Below are 27283 nucleotides of genomic sequence, written 5' to 3' on the forward strand. Positions count from 1 at the left end.
TTATTGCAGTTAAGAAAAAAAATTATAATTTGACAGCCCTATTTATAAATATAATAATCAGACATCTTGAATTGTGGAAGACAGGATAAAGAAAAAGATTTTAAAGAGAAACTGATTTTCACATAACTCCAAAGATATTTATTGTTAATAATGTTCATGTATGTGTTAACAATTTTAAGATAGCTTTATAGGGTAATAGACACAACCAAGGACATGCAGTCTATGGAAAAAAAAACATGCAGTAAGGGTGTACAATAAAGAGAGTACTTGAAGAGAAGAGGAGGTGGTGTTTTCATTTCTTTTAGTCCGAACCTCCTGATTAAGGCTTGGATCGCTCCAAAAGAGGTAAAAACAATAGTTGGGGGGGGGGGGGGGGTTGAAACATTGTTAATAATAAAAATTGTAAATATTGCAATACATCTCCCATATTCATGCCTGGAATGGTCTTGTAATGTGATTTCATAGACCTGTCAAGTGGACCATACTATTTCTTAACCTTGACGTCTTGTTTACCTGCCTCACTCCCATCAGTGGCTCACAGGGGTTAAATTAAATTGCAGCTCTGTCTCCTTCAATATCGTATGATGTCACACTTTTTAAATCTCCCAGTAAATCTAATAGTAGCCTATATGAGTGGTTTATAGTCTCTAATGATGCGAAAAGCACCATTTCACACTTAGTCAAAGTTTAAGGTCAATGCGTGATGAGACACTGACGGTGCACGGACAGACAGACAGAGCAGCAGAGAGTTCTTCAGACTATCAAAACGAAAGTGAGAAATATCCACGTAATTTCATTTATTCACATGATACTGCTCCTCTTCACACCGTGCGCATGCAGGCAGGTGTGTGAGTGGGTTACTATGGTTACACACTTATAGTGAATATGAGCTGCGATTGTCGTTGTTTGTCAACATGTCATCTATGAATGTGTCAGTGCACTTTCATTTTGTCACCATGAATATAAACTCCTTGCATGCTTGAAACTCCTTGCATGCTTGAAAGAGATCAGTTTTTTCCAGATATGTGACACATTTAAGGCAAAACATCAGAGAACTTATCAGTGTAATAACAACAGTTATTCACTTAGAGTAATGGTTTGCCTTCCTCATTTCTCTTCTTCACTATTGATCGAGCAAAGAAACATGCAACATTAAAGTAACGGCAGAAAAGGTTAAGGCATGGTAACTCAAAGTTCTGTTTGGATTCTTCATTTCCTTTAGATATGAATAGAGGGAAAATATTAATTAAATCCAGGTAACTCACGGTTACGCTTGCCTTCCTCATCTCCTTCCTCTTCGTTCTCAGGGTCGATGTCCTCAGCCTGGGTGATCCAGTCCAGGTAGCCCTTTAGGTCTTCCTCTAACTGCTGTTTCTCACGGAGCTTCTGGAAGTCTCCCCGAGCCTTGGCCTTTTCTCGTTCTTTGGAAAACTCTCTGGACAGGGCACAGAATAATGACAGTCAAACCTGGGTCACATAATACTGAACATGATCAGAACAGGTGCTTCAAAAAGAAATTTCCATTATCTAAACCTGCCTTCAAAATAAACAAAGCACAACTCTGCCCACACCAGTACATCTTTCCTAGAATGAGGGAATAAATTAGCTCCACAAAATGCTTCTTTATAAAAGAAAAATAGATATTTATATAACTGTACACCTTATCTATATAGCATGAACATAGAACTGACAATTCTTACTTATATTTGAGGAATTAAAATGCATCATACCATATCTGATAGGGTCAGAAAATAACCTCAGTGTTTGAAACGAACTGGCGGGGTTTGATGCATCGAAGCAAGTCATAAAAGTCATGAGTAACAGAAAAGGAAAAAAGGACAAGATATTGGAAAAAGCAAAACACAAAACAAAGATACGAACACTCAAAACCTACCCACTCAACACACCCAAAACCAAGTTGAGTACAAAGAAGGATCCAAAGATGACCAGACTGACAAAGTAAACCCAAGGCAGCTCAAAGCCCATTGCATCATTCATCTACATGGAAACACAAGAAGAGAAAGAGGAAACAAAGATTATACATATTAACCCTGGTTTACATATTTCTTGTTATATTTCTTGTTTTATATATTCTTTGGTTTGATGGCTGGCTTGGTGTTGCAACCATTCAAGTACTAATGAGTGACTAATGGGCTAGGATAATTGTGCAGCTTCTGCCAGTAAAACCACCTATCAAAAACCACCTACACCTTTATACAGATTCCACACATATTATCACCTGTGAACTTAATCAGTGGAAGAAAAATTGTATTTAGTGCTTCTGAAAACTCCAGGTATACAACAGTTTAGTTCTAGTTACATCCTTGAATAACATTTAGTTAATGACTTAAATTAAAGATTAAACTACAAATACAGATGCCAAGTGGTTGATGTTCCTTTTTCCAAATATTTACAGTGTGCTGTAATGCATATATTTCTCCAGTGCACGTCATGTCAGTGCACCATCATGTCTGTCTTATAAGAACATTCACTGCATACAAAGGTTGAAAATAAGTAATTACATTAGTGTCTCATTAATTTAATTGTGCAATTTTCAACTATTTGTACTTTTTGGAGTACAAATCCATCTTGTTTCACTTAAGGGCGTCAGTACTCCAGTACTGGATTTTAAATAAAACTTAATGGAGGCTCAAAGTCATTCTTCAGATGGAGAGAGATCCTCCACTCTCAACTGTGAGCACTGTCATCCTATTTAAACACTAATATTCCCTCTAAAAAGAAAAAAGAAAAAAAAACCTGCACCAACTGGCATTAGAACGATGACACAAAGTCTTAAGTCTGCCTCCAGCCACAGCACAATACAATACACTGGTACCCACCATGCAGCAATTGATTTCTATAGGACTTGTCAAATGGTCACATCTAATTCATACATCCATCTATCTCTCCATCTCACTATCTTTCCTTTAGGTTTGTTGAGTCTCCTTCCTTCACCACTTCCACAGCAGTATTAGCATGTAATTGCCATGGTAACACATACATGTATAATTAAAGAGTGTGTGAGGAAGACAGAGAGAGAAAAGGAGAGAGGTTCATCATTTCATAGATGAGGGTCTCTGTCAATAAAAGGATGTGGATAGATTGTGAATAAAACTCATTCTGAGCTGAGCTTCAATGCTGAGTGTTTTGACTAATCAAAAGCTGTTGGTGAGTTTTGCTAATTGGAAGCTAAGGATTAGTCTGTGCTTTTATAGTTTAAACTGTGTTGTTATCAACAAAAAGAAAGCTGATGGTTCAGGCTCAGGTTATGGCCTACTCAGGACTTCTTTGTAATAAAGATTTTATAACCTGAATTTGTAGGAGAGTCAGAAACAGAGACTTCATATATTAAGGGACTTGGTGAGTATGTTTTGAGTAGCTTGCAGCTTTTAAATAAACCTTATTATTCATCTATAACTTCAGATTGCCTTCCTGTTGAAAGGTGCTATACAAATAAACTTACTTTGTCTATATAATGGACATTATCTGAATCATGTAAAATTACAAAACTTCAATAAATTGGAACACTACCATCCTTCAAATGAACATGCTTTAGATAAACTATTCATTTATGATGTCAAAATATAATGCCTAATACATAATCTAAAATAAGGAAACATTTAAATACCCTTTCTAGCAAATATGTGACCTTGTTTTTATCTATTGTCTTAAGAATACCTAAGGTAATGTGCATCATTTAACAATTTCATCAATATTTCAGCAGTTTCAAACATGCTGGTAGTCACACAATATTTTACAAGGTTCTGTCAAAGTCAAAAATTTCAAAATTGAGACACAAAGATTAATGAACCAAAAATCTAGTTTCAGGTTTAATTTGAGTAATTTTTGATGCAGAGTGGCAGATTACCCAGTAGAGAACATCGGTCCAGCCCTCCATGGTGATGCACTGGAACACAGTAAGCATGGCAAACAAAAAATTGTCGAAGTTGGTGATGCCGTTGTTGGGGCCCTGCCAGCCCTCTCTGCAAACTGTACCATTGAGCAGGCAATGACGGCCATGCCCTGATACTGCACAAGGCGTGGGCTCTTCTTCTGCAAGGGCACCTGAGGAGCAGACAGATTATAATTAACTATTTGAATCAGTGTATAATAAGGGCGAACAAAAAGTTAAAACCAAATTCAACCAACAGCGACTTACATCCCTACATCACAGGACACTATGTTTTACATACATTTTTACATTATACAAGCCTTCCAAATGTCTTAACATCATGCCATTAGTTGTCCATCTTTATCCGTTTTATAATATTTCTTGTAGTACAGTACATGTATGTATATGGTGTAGCCTATAGAGACCATCTAACCACCTACTACTTCCCAGACTCAGCAACCAGTTTAGGTCTTCTGGCTGCCTGAGTGTGCTTCTGCTGTACTGATGCCTCTGCTTTGTAGTATCCTTCTATTTAAAAAAAAAAATCTCACCTCAAAATGCCTTTTTACAATTTTTTTCCTTATTAACAGCCTTTCTCTACTTACAGTACATATTACAGCAGAGCCATTTTGATTCTGGTCTTAATCATAATGTTTTATAATCTCCTTTTACTGGTTACCCCATACTGGGTTTTAGCCTCTTGTTACACTGACATCAAATTCTTTTGTTAGACTGTGCATTTTTGTGTCATAATTTGTCTTTTGTCATAAAATTGTTTTTTTCATGGCCTGCCCCTGAAAGGACTCTTTGCATGGACTTTATGTTTATTTCTTGTTTTATTTTTTAAATAACTTGTGTGTCCGCTGTTTGTTTTACTTCCTGTCTTTGTCTAGTTTTCCTGCCTATGCTTGCGTTTCACCTGTGTCAATTACACTTGCATCCTTTGTGTATTTAAGTCCCTGGCTGTGTCCGAAGTCACTCACTACTTCCCATGGAGTCCACCATATAGTGAGTTTGCCATTTTGTAGTGCTGTCCGAATGTATAGTGACATTATTATACCCTATAATATACTGGTATATAGTGGAATCATAGTATCCCATAATCCAACATGAATAGTGATTGTCACTAAGCAAGCCATATATACTATCATGCCTTGCGCTAACACTGAAAGAAAGAAAAATGGAGCAGAGAATATGACCCGAGTAGTGTCGGGTGTCATTACTGCCAACGTGAATTACTATCGTACTGTATTTACGCTTATCCTTAGCCAGCAGTTTCACATTTGATTCAATGTCGCCCGCTCTGGTCCCAGGAACGCATTTGACTATGGCTGCTAGTGTCGCTAACTTCACGTTTCTCAGAATAGAATCACCAATGACCAGATTTTGTTTCCCAGCGGGTGTGTCGCTGAGTGGGGAGAACATGTTAGAAACGTGAACAGGTTGGTGGTGGGCCTGCATAGGACTATGCCTCTTCTTGTTACAGTCACCCAGCCGCCCTGACCTCCCGGCTGCTCGGGAGCTGCTGGAGGGGAGAGCTGCTACAGAAGGAGCTACACTGGGTCGGTCCGCACCAGCTACTGGGGGCTGCCTAACTGGAGAAGCTAACGATTTGCATTCCATGGTGCGGAGCCGGGATTCCAAATCACTGACCCTCGCCTCCATAACTGCGAACAAACTGCATTTATTACATGTACCGTTACCGCTAAAACAGGCAGACGAGTAAACTAAACTTGAAGCACACTGAGCAAGAGCGAGCAGGAGAGCGAGAGGGAGAGAGAGGAGCCATCGCTAACTGCTAAGCTAAAGTGGTTAACAGATCTAGCGTGTAAACAGCTGTGTTTTAATGAGAAGCTCGCTAAAAGAAGGAGAGAGCTAAGAGTGATCGAACAGAAGTTCGACAGTACAACAGATAGTTATCAGTTGTAGTGAAAAGAAAAAATACAACTAGGATAACTGAATTCAGGGAGAGCAGCAACAAACACCACCAGCAACCGGAAATGACACAATACGCTTACCGCAGCTCGTCGCACGTCAGTACTCACCTATTCACGCTACTTACATACTGAGTAGGGTGTAGCAAATGAGTTAGTGATTTCGGACACAAACTCTGTCTTTCCCTCAGTCATTGTCAGTTCATCTGCTCTTTCCCTCGTGCATCTTCTTAGTCTTCCTTATGTTTCCTGGTCAGATTTTCTGACTTTTGTTTTCTTACCAGCTCTTCAGTTTTGCATCATCTGCCTGTAAGTCCTTTTTGTTTAGTAAATAAATCCAGTCCTGCCTCTGAGTCTGCATTTGGGTCCTTAATACCTGAACCCTGCTAATATTTTTTCCCCCTTTTTACCTATCTGAAATTATGATGATCATCATGACTCTATACAATACACTATTTAAACTGCATCACATGGAGATCAGCAATCAATATATCCCTTCACACAGTGCTTGAGGTAATACTTGTTGCCAGATGTTCTGTCACCATGCTGTCATTATTTAAGCATAACAGAAAATTGTGGTACACAATCAAAATAAACCCCACCAACTCCCATATACATAAATACATGCAAAGAGTATATGCATAGATGAGTGCACAATATGTTAAATTTCTCTTCATTTCAGAAATATCCACAAAGCTGAATTTTTCAAATGCATACACAGACATAAAAATCCACACATGTACCCATGTTTTCATGTAGACACATCTTCCACCAAAAAACACTCACACACACACACACACACACACACACACACACACACACACACACACACTACAGCCTCTTCTCTCAAGGCCAACAGAACAGACACAAGCAAAGGTGGATCAAAGGGAGCTTCTGTCTGACTCTGTCATGAGCTCTCGACTTAAGTTTGCAATGCTTCTCCTGATATCCACAGACAGATCAAAACAGATTAAAGCGAGAAAGAGAAGTAAAGAGGAAGAGGTTAGGTGAGAGGTGTTTGAGAAAGAGACGGATGACAGAGAGAGAATGACACTATGAAAATCGCTGTCGTAGTCCTGTATAGCCCACCGAACCTGTAAGTTTAGCAGCTTTGCTCTTCTCACTCAACCACTTTAGAACATGACTGGTTTCATGCAAGTGTGTGTGTATTATGTATATGACATTTATGACTGACAACCATCCATCAACTCATCCTTACTTCGTGAATAATTCTGTCATGTTGAAAGTAATGCTGGAGTAAAGGTCAAGCATGTTTACACAATTGCCAGATATTAGTCATTTAATCACTGGATTTAATCCACCATCACGTGCTCTACCCTGTTTTCAGCACCTTGTCACCATTCACATGCAAAGTATATGTGTCCATCTTTAGCTGTGATGTATATGCCTGTTCACAGTGTGCTGTAGGTTCTCTGTGGGACTCTTGGACTGTTCCCCAGGCAACTCTCAAGAATGAAACCAAAGAAATAAATTAATAAATAAATATCTATGTGATACCTTACCTGTCTGTATCACATAGCATGTGGCATGCATTTTGCCAATGAAGAGTTCCAGGCCAATGATGGCATAGATGATAATGACGAAGAGGACGAGCAAAGCGATGTGAAGCAGGGGAACCATGGCTTTAATAATGGAATTTAAAACCACCTGTAAACCTGCAAACAGACAGAAGCCCAAGTTAGAAGAACATACAGACTAATATAGACATTTTTTTAGACATAGCAATTAATCGATTAATCAAGAACATAATCGGCATGACAATCAGCATATTTCTACCATGTTTGTGCCTCTGGAACTTTGGTTCAGGATCTCTTATACTCATTCTCTTTATGGAGCTACTTTTAAAAGGAGACCAAGGTTGAAAAACAATCTTTTTAGTTTGGGAATATTTTCAATGGGATGTGAGTGCACAATAGTGTCTCTAGTAACAGGTTACCATTCGGTTTCTATTTGTCTTATATTCAATAGCCTTGAAAGAATTTCTCCCCTCGAACACCAGAAATTTGGAGACATTCAAGTACAACCCTGTTTCCAAAAAAGTTGGGACTCTGTAAAATGTAAATAAAAACAGAATGTGATTATTTGTAAATCACATAAACCCATATTTAATTGAAAATAGAACAAAGACAACATATCAAATGTTGAAATGCTGAAATTGTATTGCTTAATGAAAAATATATGCTCAATTTGAATTTGATGCCAGCAGCATGTTTTAAAAAAGTTGGGACAGGGGCAACAAAATACTGGAAAAGTTTAAAAAAAAAACTAAACCTGGTGAATATCTCACAACTAATTAGGTTAACTGGCAACAGGTCAGTAGATGATTGGGTATAACAAGAGCCTCCCAGAGAGGCAGAGACTCTGTGCAGTGAAGATGGGGAGAGGTTCACCATTCTGTGAAAGACTGCATGGGCAAATAGTGTACCAATTTCAGAATAATGTTCCTCTACATAAAATTGCAGAAAATATGTGAATTTCAGCATCTATGGTTCATAATACCATTAAAAGATTCAGAGAATCCGGAGAAATCTCTGTGTGCAAGAGAGGAGGGGGACATCCGGCTTATCAGTGGTTATCAGTGCAGAGTTCAAAAGGCAGCATCTGTGGTGGTATGGGGGTACATTAGTGCCCATGGCTTGGGTAGCTTGCACATCTGGGGAGGCATCACTAATGCTGAACAGTATATACAGGTTTTGGAGCAAAGTATGCTGCCATCTTTTTCAGAGAAGGCTTTGCATATATCAGAAAGACAATGCCAAACCACATTCTGCGCGTATATAAACAACAGCATGGCTCCATAGTAGAAGAGTCCAGACATTAAACTGACCTGCCTGCAATTCAGACCTTTCACCCATTGAAAACATTTGGCACTTCATGAAACGAAAAATACAACAAAGGAGACCCTGAACTGTTGAGCAGTTGAAATCCTTATCAGGCAAGAATGGGACAACATTTCACTTTCAAAACTCCAGAAACTGATGCGACACAGTGGTAAACATGCCCCTGTCCCAACTTTTTTGAAATGTGTTGCTGGCATCAAAATAAAATTGTGCATTTATCTTTCATAAAACAATGACATTTCTGCATTTCAACATTTGATATGTTGTCTTTGTTCTATTTTCAGTTGAATATGGGTTTACATGATTTGCAAATCATCACATCTTCTGTTTTTATTTAAATTATCCACAGTGTCCCAACTTTTTTGGAAACAGGGTTGTACAAATGTGAGGGCTGCAACAAGAAATCATTAATGATCCATCTTCTAATGATTTTGTCAGTTAAACTGCTTAGTTTGTAAAATTTCAGAAATAGTAAAACACGTTAATCACAACTTCCCGATGCTGGTGATGTCACCAAATTCATGGTTTTGTCTGACCAACAGTGCAAAATCTAAATCAGAATCAGAATCAGAATCAGAATCAGTTTTATTGCCAAGTATGTTTTCACATACAAGGAATTTTTTCTGGTGATTGGTGCAATTGATCAGCAACAGTGGGGCTCTCTAGCCTTGTTGATGAGGCTAATAGCAGATGGGAAGAAGCTATTTTTGTGGCGAGAGGTTTTGGTCCTGAAGGACCGCAGCCTCCTGCCAGAGGGGAGTGTCTCAAAGAGTTTGTGTCCAGGGTGGGAGGAGTCAGCTACAATCTTCCCTGCACGCCTCAGAGTCCTTGAGGCGTACAGGTCCTGGAGGGACGGAAGATTGCAGCCAATCACCTTCTCAGCAGAGTGGATGATACGCTGCAGTCTGTTATTGTCCCTCTCCGTGGCAGCAGCGTACCAGATGGTGATGGAGGAGGTGAGGATGGACTCAATGATGGAGGTGTAGAAGTTCACCATCATAGTCCTTGGCAGGTTGAACTTCTTCAATTGCCTCAGGAAATACATCCTCTGCTGAGCTTTTTTGATGAGGGAGCTGATGTTTAGCTCCCATTTGAGATCCTGTGTGATGGTGGTTCCCAAGAAGCGAAAATGCTCCACGGTAGCCACGGGGGAGTCACACAGGGAGATGGGGGTGGGTGGGGCTGGGCTCTTCCTGAAGTCCACTATCATTTCCACTGTCTTCAGAGCGTTTAGCTCTAGGTTGTTCTGCCTGCACCAGGTCACCAGACGCTCAGTCTCCCACCTGTAGGCAGACTCATCGCCATCAGAGATGAGTCCAATGAGAGTGGTGTCGTCTGCAAACTTCAGGAGCTTGACAGACTGATGGCTGGAGGTGCAGGTGTTGGTGTACAGGGAGAAGAGCAGAGGAGAAAGAACGCAGCCTTGCGGGGATCCAGTGCTGATGGTCTGGGAGTCAGACACGTGCTTTCCTAGCTTCACGTGCTGCCTCCTGTCAGACAGGAAGTCGGTGATCCACCTGCAGGTGGAGTCAGGCACGCTCAGCTGGGAGAGCTTGTCCTGCAGCAGAGCCGGGATGATGGTGTTGAAGGCAGAGCTGAAGTCCACAAACAGGATCCTGGCATAGGTCCCTGAGGAGTCCAGGTGCTGGAGGATGAAGTGGAGAGCCATGTTGACAGCGTCATCTACAGACCTGTTGGCTCTGTAGGCGAACTGCAGGGGGTCCAGGAGTGGGTCAGTGATGGATTTGAGATGGGACAGGACAAGGCGCTCAAATGATTTCATGACCACAGAGGTCAGGGCAATGGGTCTGTAGTCATTTAGTCCTGTGGGCCTTGGTTTTTTGGGGACAGGGATGATGGTGGAGGATTTGAAGCAGGCTGGCACGTGGCAGGTCTCCAGTGAGGTGTTGAAGATGTCTGTGAACACTGGAGACAGCTGATCAGCACAGTGCTTCAGGGATGATGGAGAGACAGAGTCAGGACCAGCTGCTTTGCGGGGGTTCTGCTTCTTAAAAAGCCTGTTGACATCTCTCTCCAGGATAGAGAGAGACGTTCCTTTGGTAGGGGAGGAGGGGGGTTCTGATGTGGCTCTGATGTGGAGGTTAGTGTCAGGCGTGTCCCACTGTCTTTCAAAGCGGCAGTAGAACTCATTCAGATCGTTGGCCAGACGGAAGTCATTAATGGAGTGGGGGGGTTTAGGTTTGTAGTTTGTGATCTTTCTGAGCCCTTTCCAGACAGAAGCAGAGTCATTGGCTGAGAACTGGAGCTGAAGTTTCTCAGAGTACAGTCGTTTAGCTTCTCTCACCACTTTGCTAAACCTGTACTTGGACTCTTTAAACTTGTCCCTGTCCCCACTCCTGAAAGCTTCCTCCTTTTGCCTCCTGAGCTGACTGAGCTTAGCTGTGAACCAGGGTTTGTCATTGTTATAACTCACCCTGGTGAATGATGGGATACAGCAGTCCTCACAGAAGCTGATGTATGACGTCACAGCCTCTGTGAACTCATCCAGACTGTTGGAAGCAGTCCTGAACACCTCCCAGTCAGTGCAGTCCAAACATGCCCGCAGATCCTCTATGGCTTCATAGAAGCCATAGAGGATCAATCATAGAGGATTTATATAATATATATAAAATATAATATATATTTAATAAAATATAAAAATTTTATTAAAATATAAATAAAATAAAATATAATATATAGAATATAAAGATGTGATCACATAAGACAAAGAGAGGTAGCAAATCCGCACAACTGAAAAGCTAGAACTATGCAATGTTTGCTATTTTTCCTTGAAATTGCCTCAGTTAACATTAGTTAATTGTGAAAATAGTTGACAATGTTTTTTTTTAATCATCTAATTGATTGACTGCTCAATTACTTGACAGCTCTAATAAAAGAAGCAGGCCAGCCAGAGGTTAACAGATGGTTATTTAGCTGGCAGCCAGTACTTGGGCAATGAGTATACTGCAGAGTAGAAGTGCACGCACACACACACACACACACACACACACTCACACACTCACACACACACACACACACACACACACACACACACACACACACACACACACACACACACACACACACACACACTCACACACACACACATACACACAGACACACACATACATCAGCAAGATATCACACATTAATTAAATTGCATATGCCATCCAACGAAGACAAATGTTAAACTAGAATAGAACTGAAAATATTGTTTGAGCTCAGTTCAACTTCATCCTTCCCAAAGGCCCTTTCCTCCCTGAGACTGGTGAATGATAAATTGCCATGGCAACCCAAAGAATGCATATGCATTAGGGCAACTGCATGTAAGGTCAGATGTGAACTGAAAACAGAAACAATGAAGGAAGCTGTATCGTCTGTGTAATAAAGGAATTGGGCAGAACAGTAGGGACTACACAGATGGTTTCCTTGTAATAAACTTACATTTTTTTCAAATATTAATGTTAGTGTATCTAATCTTAAATATATATCAGTGGGAACAGAGCATAACAAATGCGTAGAGTGATATATTTTTTGCAGTTTACTCACTGCCTCTTATTTATGTGTTTGCTTAACTGATTTTGTTGTGGATGTTACACAAACATGTAAGATGTTTGTTGTGCTAGCTGTTTGAGTCCAATGTCTTCTTAAGACACAAGCCATTACATCATTCACAACAACCAGGCTACTGTTTCATTAAAACTATCTTCTTAAGCTATTTAATTACTTTAGCCATTGGGTTGCTAAGTAAAAACCAAAAAATGAAATGAGGACACATGAACTGACTTGAGACTTAAATAGCTTGGGCCAACTCACTGGGAACTCCAGAAACAAGGCGAAGTGGTCGTAGCACACGAAAGGCTCGGAGGGCCTTAACGTCAAATCCCCCAGGTTTGCCCCCAGACTGGCCGCCAGAGTCAGCGTCTTTGGTTATCATCTCCAGAACCACACTGAACAACCTGGAGAGGAAAAGGAGGGTTGGTGTTGAGAGAGGGAAAGACAAAGCAAGGAGACAGGGAGGCAGAGGTGTGAAAGAGAAGCAAAAAGAGGGAGAAGAGAGTAGTGATGGGGATGCCATCAAAACAGAGCAAAAAAGATGAAAGCAAAAGAGACAGAAAGGGAAGAGCAAAGCCATGTGTCCTCTTTGTTTATATTGCTGTCATAATGCATGTGTGTGTAGTAAGTATGTGCGCTTATATACATGGTTTATGTGTGTATGTCCTATGTTTATGTGTGTATGTGTCTGCCTGTGAATATTTACCTTCAGCTTTTTACACTTCATCACAGTTTACATCCCAATGCAGCCAGGTGATCTACTGATAACCCATCACTCTAAACAAGATCCTGTGAGTGTGTGTGTATGTGTCCGGTGTGTGTGTGTTTGTGTGTGTATGTGTGTGTGCACGTACATGTATGGCTTGAGTTTAACTGTACTCAAGGAATAATTTCACTGTTTGTCTACGTATGTGTTTGCGTTTTTGACTGTGTGTATTTGCTCCTAAATACAGTGTGTATTTGCTACCTATGAACTCACCCCACAATGACAATGACAAAGTCCAGCATGTTCCAGCCATTTCTGACGTAGGAGTTTTGGTGCATGACCAGACCATAGGCAATAATCTTCAGAAATGTCTCTATAGTAAAAATGATCAAGAAGGCATATTCTACTGTTTCCTGCATGGACAGAAAGGAAGGACGAAAGGAAGAATGGAAGGGAAGGAGAGGGAGAAAATAAAAGAGAAAATAATAAAGATTATTCATCAAGTTTGCCAAACCTTTACCATAGAAATTTACTGTGGGACAAATAATGTGCATGGGGGAATTCATATACAGATGCAATGTTTCAGAGAGGTATAGGCTCAACAAAACAGAAAACATACTCCCCAGTTACCACAACAATTGGCATGACAACTTTCTTTTTTTTGTCAAAGCCAACAGAAAAGTATATTTGATTTAACTTTGATCCACAGTCTCATTACTCCTGTTACACTAAGATCAGGTATCCAGCAACGCATCAAAAAAAGTAAATAGTCTAATCATTTATTAATTTTCATGGTTTGGCACTTTCACCAAACATAAACTGAGATTTGATTTGCACTCGTTTGCAAAATATTCTTTAACAAGACTAGGTCAAAACCTAGTATATGGCATATGGTCAATCTGCGAAATTGAGGACGTAGTTGAAAACTATTGTGGAATCGCTGTAAAGAACTGACATCACTGCATCATATTTGCATTCTGCCTTCTGTCAACAGGTTTAAGCCCTTTATCAATTTGCTTCTCTCCTACTCTCTGTGCTTACATATACAGTATTTCAATACAGCCTAATTCCCAACAAAGCTCTTTGACATGTTTTTTTCTGTTTCTGTTGTCAGACAATGGAACAAGTTTGAAATAGTGATTACATGTCCAAATCCAGTGGTACCCAACCTTTTTTCCTTGGAGCCCCCCTTGCTTGCATCCAAGACAGGCCAGATCCCCCCGCCCACACACACGCACCAAAAGAATAAAATGATTCATTACAAATCTTTATTTGCAAAAATAAACATCAATTGTAGGCTTTTTTCCTTCTCCTCTTTGGTTTACCAAGTATATAAATGAATGTTTCTTATTCCTCCTTTTATGTCACCAGATGTATCAAATACACACAAAAAATAATAACTGCAAAGACATTAAAATACTTCTCTCTTTTCAAGAGCTAAACATTTAAACTTCAAACATAAGCTTAACATTAGTAGGTCTTCCTCCTTACAAAAAGTATGATATATCAGCATTGGATGATAATAATTTTCTTTCCCTTTGTTTGTCACCAGGTGTATAAAATGTAAACAGAAATACTAACAATTGCAAGGACATTAAACTATGTCTCTTTTCAAGAGAGTTCAACGTTAAACTCAGTCTGTTCTTTCATAAACTAATGGCCACCTTGGGCTTGCATACGTCTGACCAGGGATGTGATGTCAGGTGTGATGGTTGTGACAGCCAGCCTAAAGTCCTGGTGGACATCAAGCTCTTAGTCTCCTCTCGGAGCAGGTTCATGTGCCAGGTAAACTCTGTGCTTCAACACACACGCACAGTGCCACCAGACTGCTTCAACAGCTGTGGAAAATGCTGTAACTCCAATTTTGACATTTTTCCAGCTCTGTATTCCAGTTCGCGTGCAAAAGCGTCCAGAGCATCTTTGCACTGCATGACGTTTGATTCAGGCCCCTGCATCCGCTTGCTCGTCTCATTGTAGAGCTTGAATGTATCCGCCAGATATGCCGTTTTGATCCAAAACGCGTCAGTCAGCTGTTCATACATACAGTGGTCGATTGTAATCTAAATTTTTTTTCCCGTGCAGTTCCATAAAAACACACAAGCACATGTGCACGCGACAACCACATTACCTGTGTGTGTAGCAGCAGTGTTTGATGATGTTAGCCGCTAGCTGACCTGACAAGACTGTTGCTCATGAGCACTCAGAGAATAAGTTAGAAGCAACAGAATATTTTTCTTATTTTGTCTCTCACACAGTGCCCAGTCTCTGTCTCGGTAACAAACTGCTGCTCCACCTCTCTGCCACTCACTGAATAGAGTAGACACAGAGAGAAGGCATCACTGACGACCCACGTCTAAGTAGCCAAGGTTTGTCCAAAAAAATCAATAGATTTGTTGCTAGGTGCTTTTATGAATGGGAAAACACCAACTTAGTCATGTGGCAGGAAGTTGACCAATGTTACTCAGTCAGTGAGTCAGACCGTTAGTGTGTTTTATGGGGCTGGCAGGGAAGAGAAAATAAAAAATAAATAAAATAGAAGTCAGTGGAAACAGACTGCATCAGTCCAACAGTAGTCCACCATGTGTTAACCCAGACACCCTTAGGGGCACTAAGAAATCATTTATTCAAATAATATTTCAAATCAGTGACTATAATAATTAATTATATTCTACACACACACACACACACACACACAATCCTGAGGGATGGCATTACTCCTGTAGGCTGACATGCAGCCTTAAAGAGTACGTGTGTGTGTGTGTGTGTGTGTGTGTGTGTGTGTGTGTGTGTCAGAATGTGATACGGCTGTATGTGTTACAATGTGTTACACACACAACAGAAGAACTAACTTCTATTTGAGGTGTATATTTGTGGGTGCACAAGTCTTTGTGAACCAAAAGTCACAAGATATCTTTTGAAAGCTCAAGTTTTTCATCCAGAAGCAGCATTGAGAAACATGTAACACTGACCTTTGACAGAAGGGTGTGGGTGGAGAACACCTGTATGAAATTACAGGTCTGCAACCACATTATGATACATTCAGGTGACCCTCATAAACACAACACAGGAAGTGATTTATTTCAAATTTGTAGTTGGGGACAAAAGACAAACTGGACACTTGAGCAATGAGCAGTTAGGTAGTAAGTAGGAGTTTGATCAGACGCTTGGAGAGTATGCACAAAAATTCACACATTCACCCTCACTATAGAGACTGAGATCAACAGTAACATGCACACTCAGTCTTCACGTCCAAACGCACAAGCAATAGTACACACACTCAAACATTTCTGAAAGGCAGCAAGCCAACAAGACAGACAGTTTCACACAATGATTATAGACACTCCTGGCAACGATGATTTAAAGACAGCAGTTAGAACATGTAGTTAAACAGTAGCCTTTGTAATACAGTAACACTAAAGCTAGCACCAGTGTGTTTTAACTCCATAACTGCATGTAGATTTCTCTTACTAATGCTGATCATTTTCCAGTGTAGTCTACTTTAGATTTATGTATGAGCAGAATCTCACACCAGATTGTTTTCACATTCATTATGCTGAAGGGAGAAAGTTTTTCTGTGCCCACCTTAAGTCAGAGTTTAACACATACATGATTTGACTTTCCTACTATAGAGCAGTAACATGAAATATTCTCAATGTAGGGAGATACTGAGGAAATAGAGAGCGTTTGGTTTTGTTTTGTTTAATGTAAACCCCCACCCAAAATGATAAGTTACACAGTTAAACTCATTCGGTCCCGCTGCTCTTGTTTTGTGTGTCCACATTCAGTGAAGAACACTAGTGCATTATGGTTCTATCCTTTTTTGTTTGTAATACAGCTGTGATAGGCATAACGTTGCCATGGAAATCAGGCTTGTATCGTGTGTGGGCAGAGAATGAGACTTGAAGTTTAGATACTCAAGACAACCGCCTTTGGATCAGCATACGTCTGCTATCAGCCTTATCAACAAGGCTAGAGAGCTAGATTGGCCTGTTAATTGCAAATGGCAATCATCCAGACTGTTGAAGACCATGACATGTGATCCTAACTAACCTAACTCTCCGGAAATATAAAAAGGCAATATATTTTTACTTTTTTATTTAGGGTTTAAAGCACTAATTTCATTATGCTTGCATTATGCTTGTCCAACTGTGGCTCCACCCAGGTTCCACTCATGTTGACCAAACTTGGATTTTCTGCCTTCAGTAAAACACATGATAGTGACTGGTAATAACCATGTATAGACCTGACAGAAGTTCCTTCAGAAAAGTATTGAAGATTCCATGAGCACTACCCACATGTTTTTCTACAGTAGGTAATTACCAGTGGCTACTTTGTTGTGGAAGAAAAGGGTCTAAGTGCATTTGTCCTGCTTTCCCTTGAACTTTGCCTTCCATGGCTTTAAGATGTGTTTACTCAAACATAGAGCACGGCACAACACATTGCTCATGCACCCAAAGCAGAGAAAAAGTGAAGCAGCTTAATTGATTTTAGGAGGAGCAGTGCATCCTTTAAGCTCCCAATCCCTTGTTTTGGGAGCTGGACAAGAAATTTTGGTTACTTGAGCTGAAGCCAAGAGAGCTCACCATCTCTGTGTAGAGGACGAACAAAATGTCCTAGATTAAACTTTTGCATTCAGTGGGAGACTGTGGAGAATGTTTTCAGTCAGTGGAAGTCAATAACCATCTGTTGAGTCTGGATTAAAAAGAGTTGTGCAATATTAAAACATAGAAATTCATTGACCTGTTAGCCACAACTGCCTGGCTTATCATGGTGTTAGCAATGTTAACATGAGACTTGAGTTGAACAATAGATGACTGGCATGTCTTTCCTGCACTCATGTCAACACCACATGAATCTTACTTTTTGTTCAACCCTGTTCCATGATAGCTGTCCTAGAAACATTGACATTGTTCTCCTAAAGTATCAAGAAAAAATATTTTTGAATACATTTAAAGTGAGAATAAGCTGTTGCTTAATCAGACTATATAAAATAATAATAATTCTAAACCTGATTTACAACCCTATCATGTTTTATCATAATAATCACTACAAAGGTTCAACAGTTAAGAGCGGAGGGAAGTCATGTTAGTTACACTGAGGACATTTTGACCACCATAGCGCTATAGGTTAGTGTTTTTATGAGTGGTCCCCATTTTGTTAGTATCATGCATCCACAGAGGTTAAATTGGCCCTGAGCCTGCCAGAGGTGAGCTCCACCTTCTCACGTCCAAATGACACCCTTCTGGAGCTGAGCTCCATTTCCTTCAATATCATATCTTATTGCACTTGCATTTTTTAAATCTCCCAGTAAATGTAATAGCACATGGGCCTTGAATAGTAATTGTCTAGACTACAAAGAGAGACATTTGAGGCAATTACTACACTCAAACCAATGTTAATAACAAGCTTTATGATATTAATTATCAGATGTCATCAAATGCACACGTCATCAAATGCATCAGGCACGTACAGTCTCTAACAACAAACAGTCAAATAGTTTTGGTCTGTGGTAAATTAATTTCTGAGTTAGCTAACATTCTGTGTGTACTTATGAAGCTGTGATGCCATGGTGAATTAGACATGTTCTCACCCCTCATTTGTGCTATGAGGACATTTCATTTTGAGATACAAAAACAGTTAAAAAATGAAGGGGAGTATTAATTTTCATGTAATGATGTAATAACATTTGTTAATAAAGTTGGTAGATTATTAGTCAATATTATTATTATTACAGGCATATCAGCCATAATCTGGAATTAATTTAATGATTTCATTTATTAATTATTATAGCTATTATATTTATTTAGTTTAGTGAGTTTGGTTTAGTTATATATATTTAAAGGGTGATTATAATGAAAAAACTGTATGATTATTGTACAATTACAATATTTTCAGCTTCTACATAATACTTGACCACATGTAGAGTTTGCACAGGACATCTGTGATGGAGAGAAAAAAAGTATAATATGCATAATATACATAAGTATATTAAGATTGTCATAACACATTCTTTTTGATTTATTAATCACAGAAAAAATAACGCGTTAAAAAAATAACACAAATTAATCACGTTCTGAAGAAGAAGAAGAAGATGATGATGATGATGGAGGCGGATGAAAAGACGCTGCTTGGCCCCATAAACGGAACTTTTACAATTGAAAAAACACCCAGATGGTACTGTTGATAGGAACACCGTTCTCTGCAATTATTGTTCTAAGGAATTTTCATACCATTGGAGTAGCACCTCAAGCCTGAAATATCACCTAAACACAAAGCACTTACCAGCAAACCCAGAGGTCCAAGCCCGCACTAGAGCGCTAGGAGCCAGCCTCATCAAGCTACACTCAACCAAGCGTTCATATGCAAACTGAGTAAATCTACCTGTGACCGACTAACTAATTCCCTTGCAAAATGGATTGCAATGCTGAAAAAGGAGCTAGAAAAGATGTGGAGAGTAAAGGCAACAGTGGTACCAGTGGTAATTGGAGCACTGCTGTGACCCCCAAACTGGGAGAATGGCTCCAGCAGATTCCAGGTACAACATCTGTCCATAAGAGTGCAGTTCTAGGAACAGCTAAGATACAGCACAGAACCCTCTGTTAGAGGACCTGAGCTTGAGGAAGACACACCACCCCAGGAAGGGTGAAAGGGAGATTTCTTTCCCTTTTCTTTCTGTTGACTGTGTACCTCACGGCCGTTAACTGTGTGTCACAGAAAAGGCATGCACACATGTATACAAGTGTGGCATAGGTACAAATGAAGATTGATTGAGTTTTGTGTTTTTTTTATAACAGTTATTTGAATTAAATCTTTGTTTCAATGAGTCTGTGCTTTTTAATATGTGAACTGCTTAAAGTCACATGATAGACAACACAAATCCAGTCACTCAGATACCTGATTCTGCAAACAACCTGACAGGACCAAGCTACCCAGAGAGGGCAAGTGTGAGAATGACAGGAGGTGAAAGGGCCAGAGGTGTTAACTGTGTAATAGCTGTACAGTGTCATTCTGCAGATGGCTTTTATACTAACAACATACAGTTTCTTTTCTGGTTGTTCGAGGACTCTTTGAGTTTAGTGTTGTATATGATGGATTTGATTTATGTTTTTAGGTAATTCTTGTCCCCTTCTTTCTAGTTCCCATCATGCCTGACCTGCCAAATAGATCAGCTGGGAGCATCGCACACACACACACACACACACACACACACACACACACACACACACAGACACACATCCACACGCAGAGCAGACGCAGGTTCACTTGAGGAACTACCCCTCAGTGAAGATAACATAAGCTGACAGAACACTCAATGCCACGTGGTACATGTCAGTGTGTGTATGTGGTGTGTGTGTTTAGTCTAACCCTGGTCATCCCCCACCCCACCCAACAGGTACTGCAGCCTTCCATAATGCTCTGTCTGTGACCAAGAGCTGTGATGATGTCAGCCTGAGTCACATGATGTAAACAGGAAGTCATCAGAACTTAAAAAATGTTTCAAAAATTTCCACTGACTGTTTGGTATTGCTAAGTTGTCTTTTAACACAAAAAATGAGCAGAATCCAAATGATTCCAAATTATTAATAAATTCCATTAACTATACTGAGGCGTCATGTCTTCTCTCCTCAGGACCATGAGACCATACAGAGATATGCTCCCCACTCTGCAGAGCATACACCTGAAGATGCAGGAGCAGAGCAAGATGAGAATGATGAACTTTGACCTCTGAACTCTGTTTATCTTCAGCCTTATCTAGCACAAGGTCTGCTGTGAATCCTTTGCACTGCCTGGTACAGTTACATATTTGCACTTGAGCATGAACAAAACTTGCTTTACAATTTAGACATTTTTTCTAGCCTACTTAAAAAATCCACTAACCCTTTTAACACTATTTTAATATTTATTTTATTGTGGTACATTTATATATATATATATATATATGTATGTATATGTGTGTATATATATATATATATATATATATATATATATATATATATATATATATATACACACACACACACACACACACACACACACACACACACACACACACACACACATATATATATATATATATATATATATATATATATTGCACAATGGTGTTTTAGCACAGCCTTAAGACTATAACACCCAGCATTTCACTGCACATAATGTTTGACCATGGGATATATAAAATCTTTGAATCCTGACTATGGTGATTAAATAGGCAATTTTTATTTATTTATTTTTTTTTAACTCTACTTTCGTATCTGAAGTGTAGTGTGGTTTTATGATAATGAAAACTGACTATTTTAATTACTCTGTATACGTAAAAGCTCAGCTAGGGACAAGAGATGAAAATTAACAATAGGTATAAACTCTTCATGCAACACATCAGTTTCATGCTTTGTATTGGAACTATGTTACATTGCATCGTCCCTATTAAATAAACAAATTAACTAAAAAAACTAAACTAAAAAAACTAAATATGGTCACATCTCCCCTTCTGAATTAAAGCACTGAATAATGGCAAGAATTGTTTTTGCACAACATTATAATGTCACAGTGAAGTTGACCTTTGGCCTTGTGATATTAAATATCATCACTTCATCATTTTATCCTAATCGACATTTGTGTTAGATTGTATCACAACTAGCGTATTAATTCTTCAACATCTTTTGTGAGGTCACAATGACCTTGGCCTTGGACCTTTGACCCCCAAATTCTAATCAGTTCATCCTTAAGTCCAAGACGGACAAACAACCAAAAAAAAACATAATGCCCCCGGCCATGAGAGTTGCCAGTACAGAGGCATAAACAAAGACCACTCACACAACTTCACACAGCAACAGTCGTCCTATATATTCATAAAGGCAGTGACTGACTGATCAGACTTCCTACTGCATATTCACATCATGGTTACACATGGGTAAACACTGGATAAAAACAAAAAACATCTAAGGTTTTTTGAGGATTTATCAGAGGCAAATGACTCACTATGTCATAATCAGCTGGGGACGTGTGAGTAATAACTCAGTACACAGGAGGAAACAAGCAGCTCTGATGGTTAACTGTGTGTGGTTAGTCTGGGTTTCTATTTAAACCTCATATCGAGTTTATATGATGACTCTGACCTGAGAGACTCAGCTTCTCCATCTGCTCCACCAAAACATTCAGGTGACAAATAGTTCCACCTCTGACAACAAAACACCCAATCAACCTTCTGGGAGAAACTCTGCAAGTGGTTATTCATTAATATATTTTTGTGGATGTCTGTGTGCTTATGTGAGAATGTGTCGGTGTGATTCTGTCAGTGTGCTACTGTGTGTGTGAGGCAATGATAGTGCATGTAGTGAAGACCAGGCAGCCAGAAGCAGGCTAATCAGCTCCTAATAGCTTGTGTTCCCATTGGTCTTAATAAGATTAATAAGGGCCAGAAAGACTGAGGATGTGCTGCTTATTGACCGCAGGCTTCTATGAAGCTGTCATGTCAGTAAGTGATAATAAAAGGTCTCTTCCATCTAAATTTATACCATATTCTAAGCTTCTCTGAAAACGGTCAGTTTAAAAACTAGGATTATCATCACAAACACATGCAGAGTGCACCCTGTTAACCGAGGAACTGGGTCATCTTTGTGCAACTGTTATATTCACGAGAAAAACTAAAGTTGTTGCATTATGGATGCTTCAATAGACCATTAATTATCATCACCTCTTCAGTCTATTTCCTGCAAGTTAGAGCTACCCAGTTTGCACAGGCTTGAAGATTTCCAAACACAAATGATTTGGTAACATATGGTATGTCTGTAAGACTAAATCCCCATGAACAATAGACCTGGTTTTATATCAGCTCCAAAGCTGGTCATCTGAGTCCTCTCACCTTCAAAATGAACAAAATGCAAGAAATACAGAAAAAAAGTAATAAAGAGATTTTTTTTTTTTTGCAATGAACAGATATTGATTGATACATTGCCATCAGGGTATGTAGTATTTTCAGTCATCTTTCCTAACAAACCAACCAGTGCTGTCTGTGCTGATTTACAAAATCACCCAAAATCTTTCTGGTAATAGTGAAAAGTTTGTGCTTATTTGGGTTGATTTTGAACCTTAAGTTAACCTTCTGTAAACTTGCTAATTACCTTCTCTTAAACACTAGCAGGAGAGGAAGGAACTAAGGGAGGAAGAAAGGAAGACTATTGATAATCCTACTTTGTCCTGGAGCACACAGTAGGAACAAGAGACAGGAGTGGGGAAAGATCATTTATATTGTCAGCCTCCCGCCTCTTCTCTACAGCATGTCTGCTTCCTTTATGTCTCTCCCTTTTGGCATCTATACTCTTCTGTCTGCATGTCACTCTGTCTGTTTCTGGTTTTCTTTCTCCCTCTCTCTCTCTCTCTATCACCACATCTCTCCTCTCTGGATATAGGAGGCTGTCCTCTGATATTGTGTTAGATATACATGAAATCAGATATGAATGACACGGTAACACGGTAATTGCTACTTACTAATTATTAAACCAATTAGCCTGACAATCATTTAATGTGAATAATTGCATAATAAGACAGACCATGTATTGTACAGTATATGCTGTGTATATTTTGATCGATTAAATATATTGTCAAGTCAATTTTACCACAATTTCTCATGGAATCAATCCTAATCTGTTCATTCATTACCTGTGATTCAGTTCAACAGCCTGAACCAAAGGAGAGTTACAAAACCGGAGGTACACAGACTGAGTTTAATCTAGTTATCAGCAAAAGTTCAACCTGTACAGTAGATGTGGTCAAATAAAGGTTACGGTCACATGCACTAAATATTCCCAGAGGTAAAGAGTTACTATTTTAGTAACTTCCCTTTATGCTCCAAATTTACCATTTTTGGTACAAAATTTGTATTCCCATCTTTGAAAAACTTTTCAGGGAAAAAATACTCCTCTCCATTTCTTTTAGATGATGCCTGATTGTTAACTGCTGGAGTTACTAGCTGCAAGTTGCAGAAATAGTCATTTTATCTGTTGCAGTGTGTTATCCTGCCAAAATGACATCCCTTTTATTTTCCTTGTTTACCAAAATTAACTTAAGATGAAATCTTTCTCCTACAGCAGGAAGTGAACATTTTGTTGAGAGAAAGCCAAACTTCCATTAGCAATGGATGAATGTATGTGCTGGTGCTTCCATACCACGCCACCCTCCCATCCCCCCTTTATACGACCACCAATAAAAGAGAGAGATTTGAGTCCATGCACAGTATCAGCTTCAGATTGAACTGTCACACATAAAAATTAAAACAGTCAAAAAGTTATCTGAGAAAAGATTAAAAATAACATTGAGCTTTTTCCAGCTAGACAGATTAAGAGTAATCACCTGAAGCTGGTGCTCTTCCTGAGGCTTCTCTCTTTTTATCACCTGTTTTTTTTCACACAGGTTTTTTTTTTTTTGGAGTTTTTCCTTATCCAATCTAAGTATAGAAGGTGTTGTATGCTGTACAGATCATTTGAGGTAAATTTATAATTTTGGGCATCTGAGTTATGCTTAAGGGCACCAAGGATAGGCAATATTGTACAGTCCTAGATGTTGATTAGGAACTTTGATTAATAATTAACTTAATAATTACAGTCAAAATTAGCATATCAACAGTAGGTAAAGTTGAAGGATTGAGTAGAGGTTGGCAATATTCTTTGTGCAACATTACAGACACCAGTAGATGTACTTAAAGACAATTATTTACAGGGTTATAAAACAAGAACATACAATGTCTAATCTACAAAGTATCTACAGATCTTGCAATTTAATTAATGTGTGATATCTTGCTGATGTATGTGTGTGTCTGTGTGTATGTGTGTGTGTGTGAGTGTGTGTGTGTGTGTGTGTGTGTGTGTGTGTGTGTGTGTGTGTGTGTGTGTGTGTGGGGACCCAAACAAAGGGAAGATGGCCAAATCAAAAAGGTCACCTTGACCACATGACCTAAACAAGGAAGGCTACTACAAGATGGAGGTAAACAAATAAACTACTCAAGATAGCAGACCCAAAGATGAATGCTGAGACCACATGTGGGGGAAGGAGAGTGAGGTTCTTTGTTTAAGCCAAGTCAGGTAGTCTAAACGGGTGCCAGGTCAACAGAGGGTTAGCTGCATGCAAGTTCTAGGTGTGCTACAGTTTAGCTGGTCCATGCTAACTCTGCTGTAGCTCCTGTTGCTTGGGAATTCAGCTGACAGCCTTTGGTTGTAGCAGCAGGGACTGAATTAAATTTGTTCACTTAGGTCTTATCAGCCTTTACTACCAGTAGTGAAAGCAACATGAGTAATGAATTACAAGTGTTACTGATCTTGTTGACTTTGCTAGCAGCTTTTCTTCAGTAAAATTCTGCAAGTTAGGAATTGTGGGTGATGATGTTCACAATGCCCTTCTTTTGTCTGTAGCAGGAAAGAACATGTAGTCTTCCCATTTGAATGATCAGAGTCCAAACAACTTTATAAATAAAATCTACTTGATTTAATGTGTTAGTGTGCTTATATGATGGCCATGTCCCAAAGAAAACCAAAATAGGCTTTCAGTTTTCTAACGTTTGTTTCTAGTTTGTGTAATACATTTGCAGGTTGATTTAACAGGTTGACCAGTAACATAGCATGAAACATAATTGTTGCTCCATGTTCAACATTTTCACTCTTGCTCTGTGGCAGCATCAGTCCAGAAAGCATTTACCAGTGGTTGAGTGTTTGAGTTTGGCCCTTTCTGTTCTTTCTACTGGCTTTCCAATTAAGCCCATACAACTCTAGCTTGCATTTATTTTTAGTGCAGTATTTTGGTGTATCTTCATAATACCGATGTCAAAAGAGCGAGCATGGCCACAAACACAGTCAAAACAGTCAGCATCAGTACTGGCTGACCACTCAAAGCTACTCACTAATCCAGAGTTGGTTTTGAGATCGACAACCACAGCAGCATCAGACATCTGCCTCAATATAAAGCAGCCATGTATACAGTGATATTACATATTCAGTCTACATCTGTAATAATACAAATGCATAGAACACACATACATTATTGCTGATGCAGCTCAAAGCTGCTCTGACCAAAAGTAAATTGAATAAGAAGCTAAATGAGCAGGTCAATAACAGATAAACTGCAGATCTCAGAATGAGAGAAAGAGGTAAGAAAACAACTTCATCTCATCTTTTCCACCTCTGTCTCCTCTTTATCCTACTTGTCTTACTCTCTTCTCTTTCTACCTCTCTTCATCTTTCTCCTGCTCCAATTTCAGCTATCCTCTCCTCCTCTTTTATTCTTCCCTCTCTTATACCATCTACATTCTCCCCTATCATTCTATCATATTTGTTACCTACAATCTTAACTTCCTCTCCCCTTCTCAAAGGAATTTTAAATCGAAAGCAACTGGACTTGGTTATTTGTCTAGGAAGACGTTTCACCTCTCATCCAAGAGGCTTCATCAGTTCCTTCTCGCACCTGACCAGGCTGGGACTGGTCCAACTATCTGGTGTGGAGACCTAGGTATTTTTAACCTCTGGGAGGGGTTTTCACAAGGCTGATGATGTCACTGGTTCCCTTTGTGCTCCATGTGCCAACGACAGTCGTTAGAGTGACTGTCTTGGTGGAGAGTTGGTTTCGACTTCGTTAATGCCCTATTGTGTTATAACGACAGTCGTTGGAGTCACATGCCACTTGTGAACAGTTGTTTTTCTTAGAGGTTAAATTGTTGAATTTCCTGGGAAGGGATGAAAGGGCAGCATTGTAAATTGGAGATAGGTGGTGTCTGAGACCGCCTCCCCTGTTGAGGGATGGTTTCTCTACTTTCACATAGATGGCTTCTTTCACTCCTCTTTCAAACCACCTGTCCTCTCTGTCCAGGATGTGAACCTTGCTGTCCTCAAAGGGGTGGGCTTTCTCCTTAAGATGTAAATGGACAGCAGAGTCCAAGCCTGAGGAGTTAGCTCTCCTGTGTTGGGCCATGCGTTTATGCAATGGTTGTTTTGTTTCTCCAATGTAGAGGTCTTTGCATTCCTCATTGCATTGGACTGCATACACCAGATTGCTTTTGCGGGTGTGTGGTGTTCTGTCCTTGGGATGTACCAGTCTCTGTCTGAGTGTGTTGCTGGGTTTGAAATACACAGGGATACAGTGTTTGTTGAAGATCCTCCTGAGTTTTTCTGATACCCCAGACACATATGGGATGACTATGTTGTTTCTCTTGTTTGGTTTTTCTTTCTCAACCAATTTGCTGGTTTTCTTTCTGGAAGCAGCTGCAGTTTTCACAAAGGTCCAGTTGGGGTAACCACAAGTTGTGAGGGCGCCTCTCAGGTGCTTGTGTTCTGCCCCTTGCGCTTGTGAGCTG

The 27283-nt window shown here is 39.6% G+C and overlaps 1 protein-coding gene across 1 annotated transcript in view; it reads right to left on the bottom strand.

The window, feature by feature from the left end:
• Positions 1–27283, bottom strand: part of cacna1db (calcium channel, voltage-dependent, L type, alpha 1D subunit, b) — a 131944-nt gene that overhangs the window by 74238 nt on the left and 30423 nt on the right. The window contains exons 4-9 of the mRNA XM_071475653.1: positions 13222–13361; positions 12504–12646; positions 7350–7502; positions 3869–4065; positions 1895–1998; positions 1266–1435 (exon numbers count right to left, since the gene is read on the bottom strand). Coding sequence (XP_071331754.1) covers positions 1266–1435; positions 1895–1998; positions 3869–4065; positions 7350–7502; positions 12504–12646; positions 13222–13361 — 907 coding nt within the window. The remainder of the gene's footprint in view (positions 1–1265; positions 1436–1894; positions 1999–3868; positions 4066–7349; positions 7503–12503; positions 12647–13221; positions 13362–27283) is intronic.

The sequence above is a fragment of the Trachinotus anak genome, unplaced genomic scaffold (genome assembly GCF_046630095.1).
Source record: "Trachinotus anak isolate AG129_WGS33_773 ecotype Australia unplaced genomic scaffold, CSIRO_AGI_Tana_v1 ptg000004l, whole genome shotgun sequence".
Classification (NCBI taxonomy): domain Eukaryota; kingdom Metazoa; phylum Chordata; class Actinopteri; order Carangiformes; family Carangidae; genus Trachinotus; species Trachinotus anak.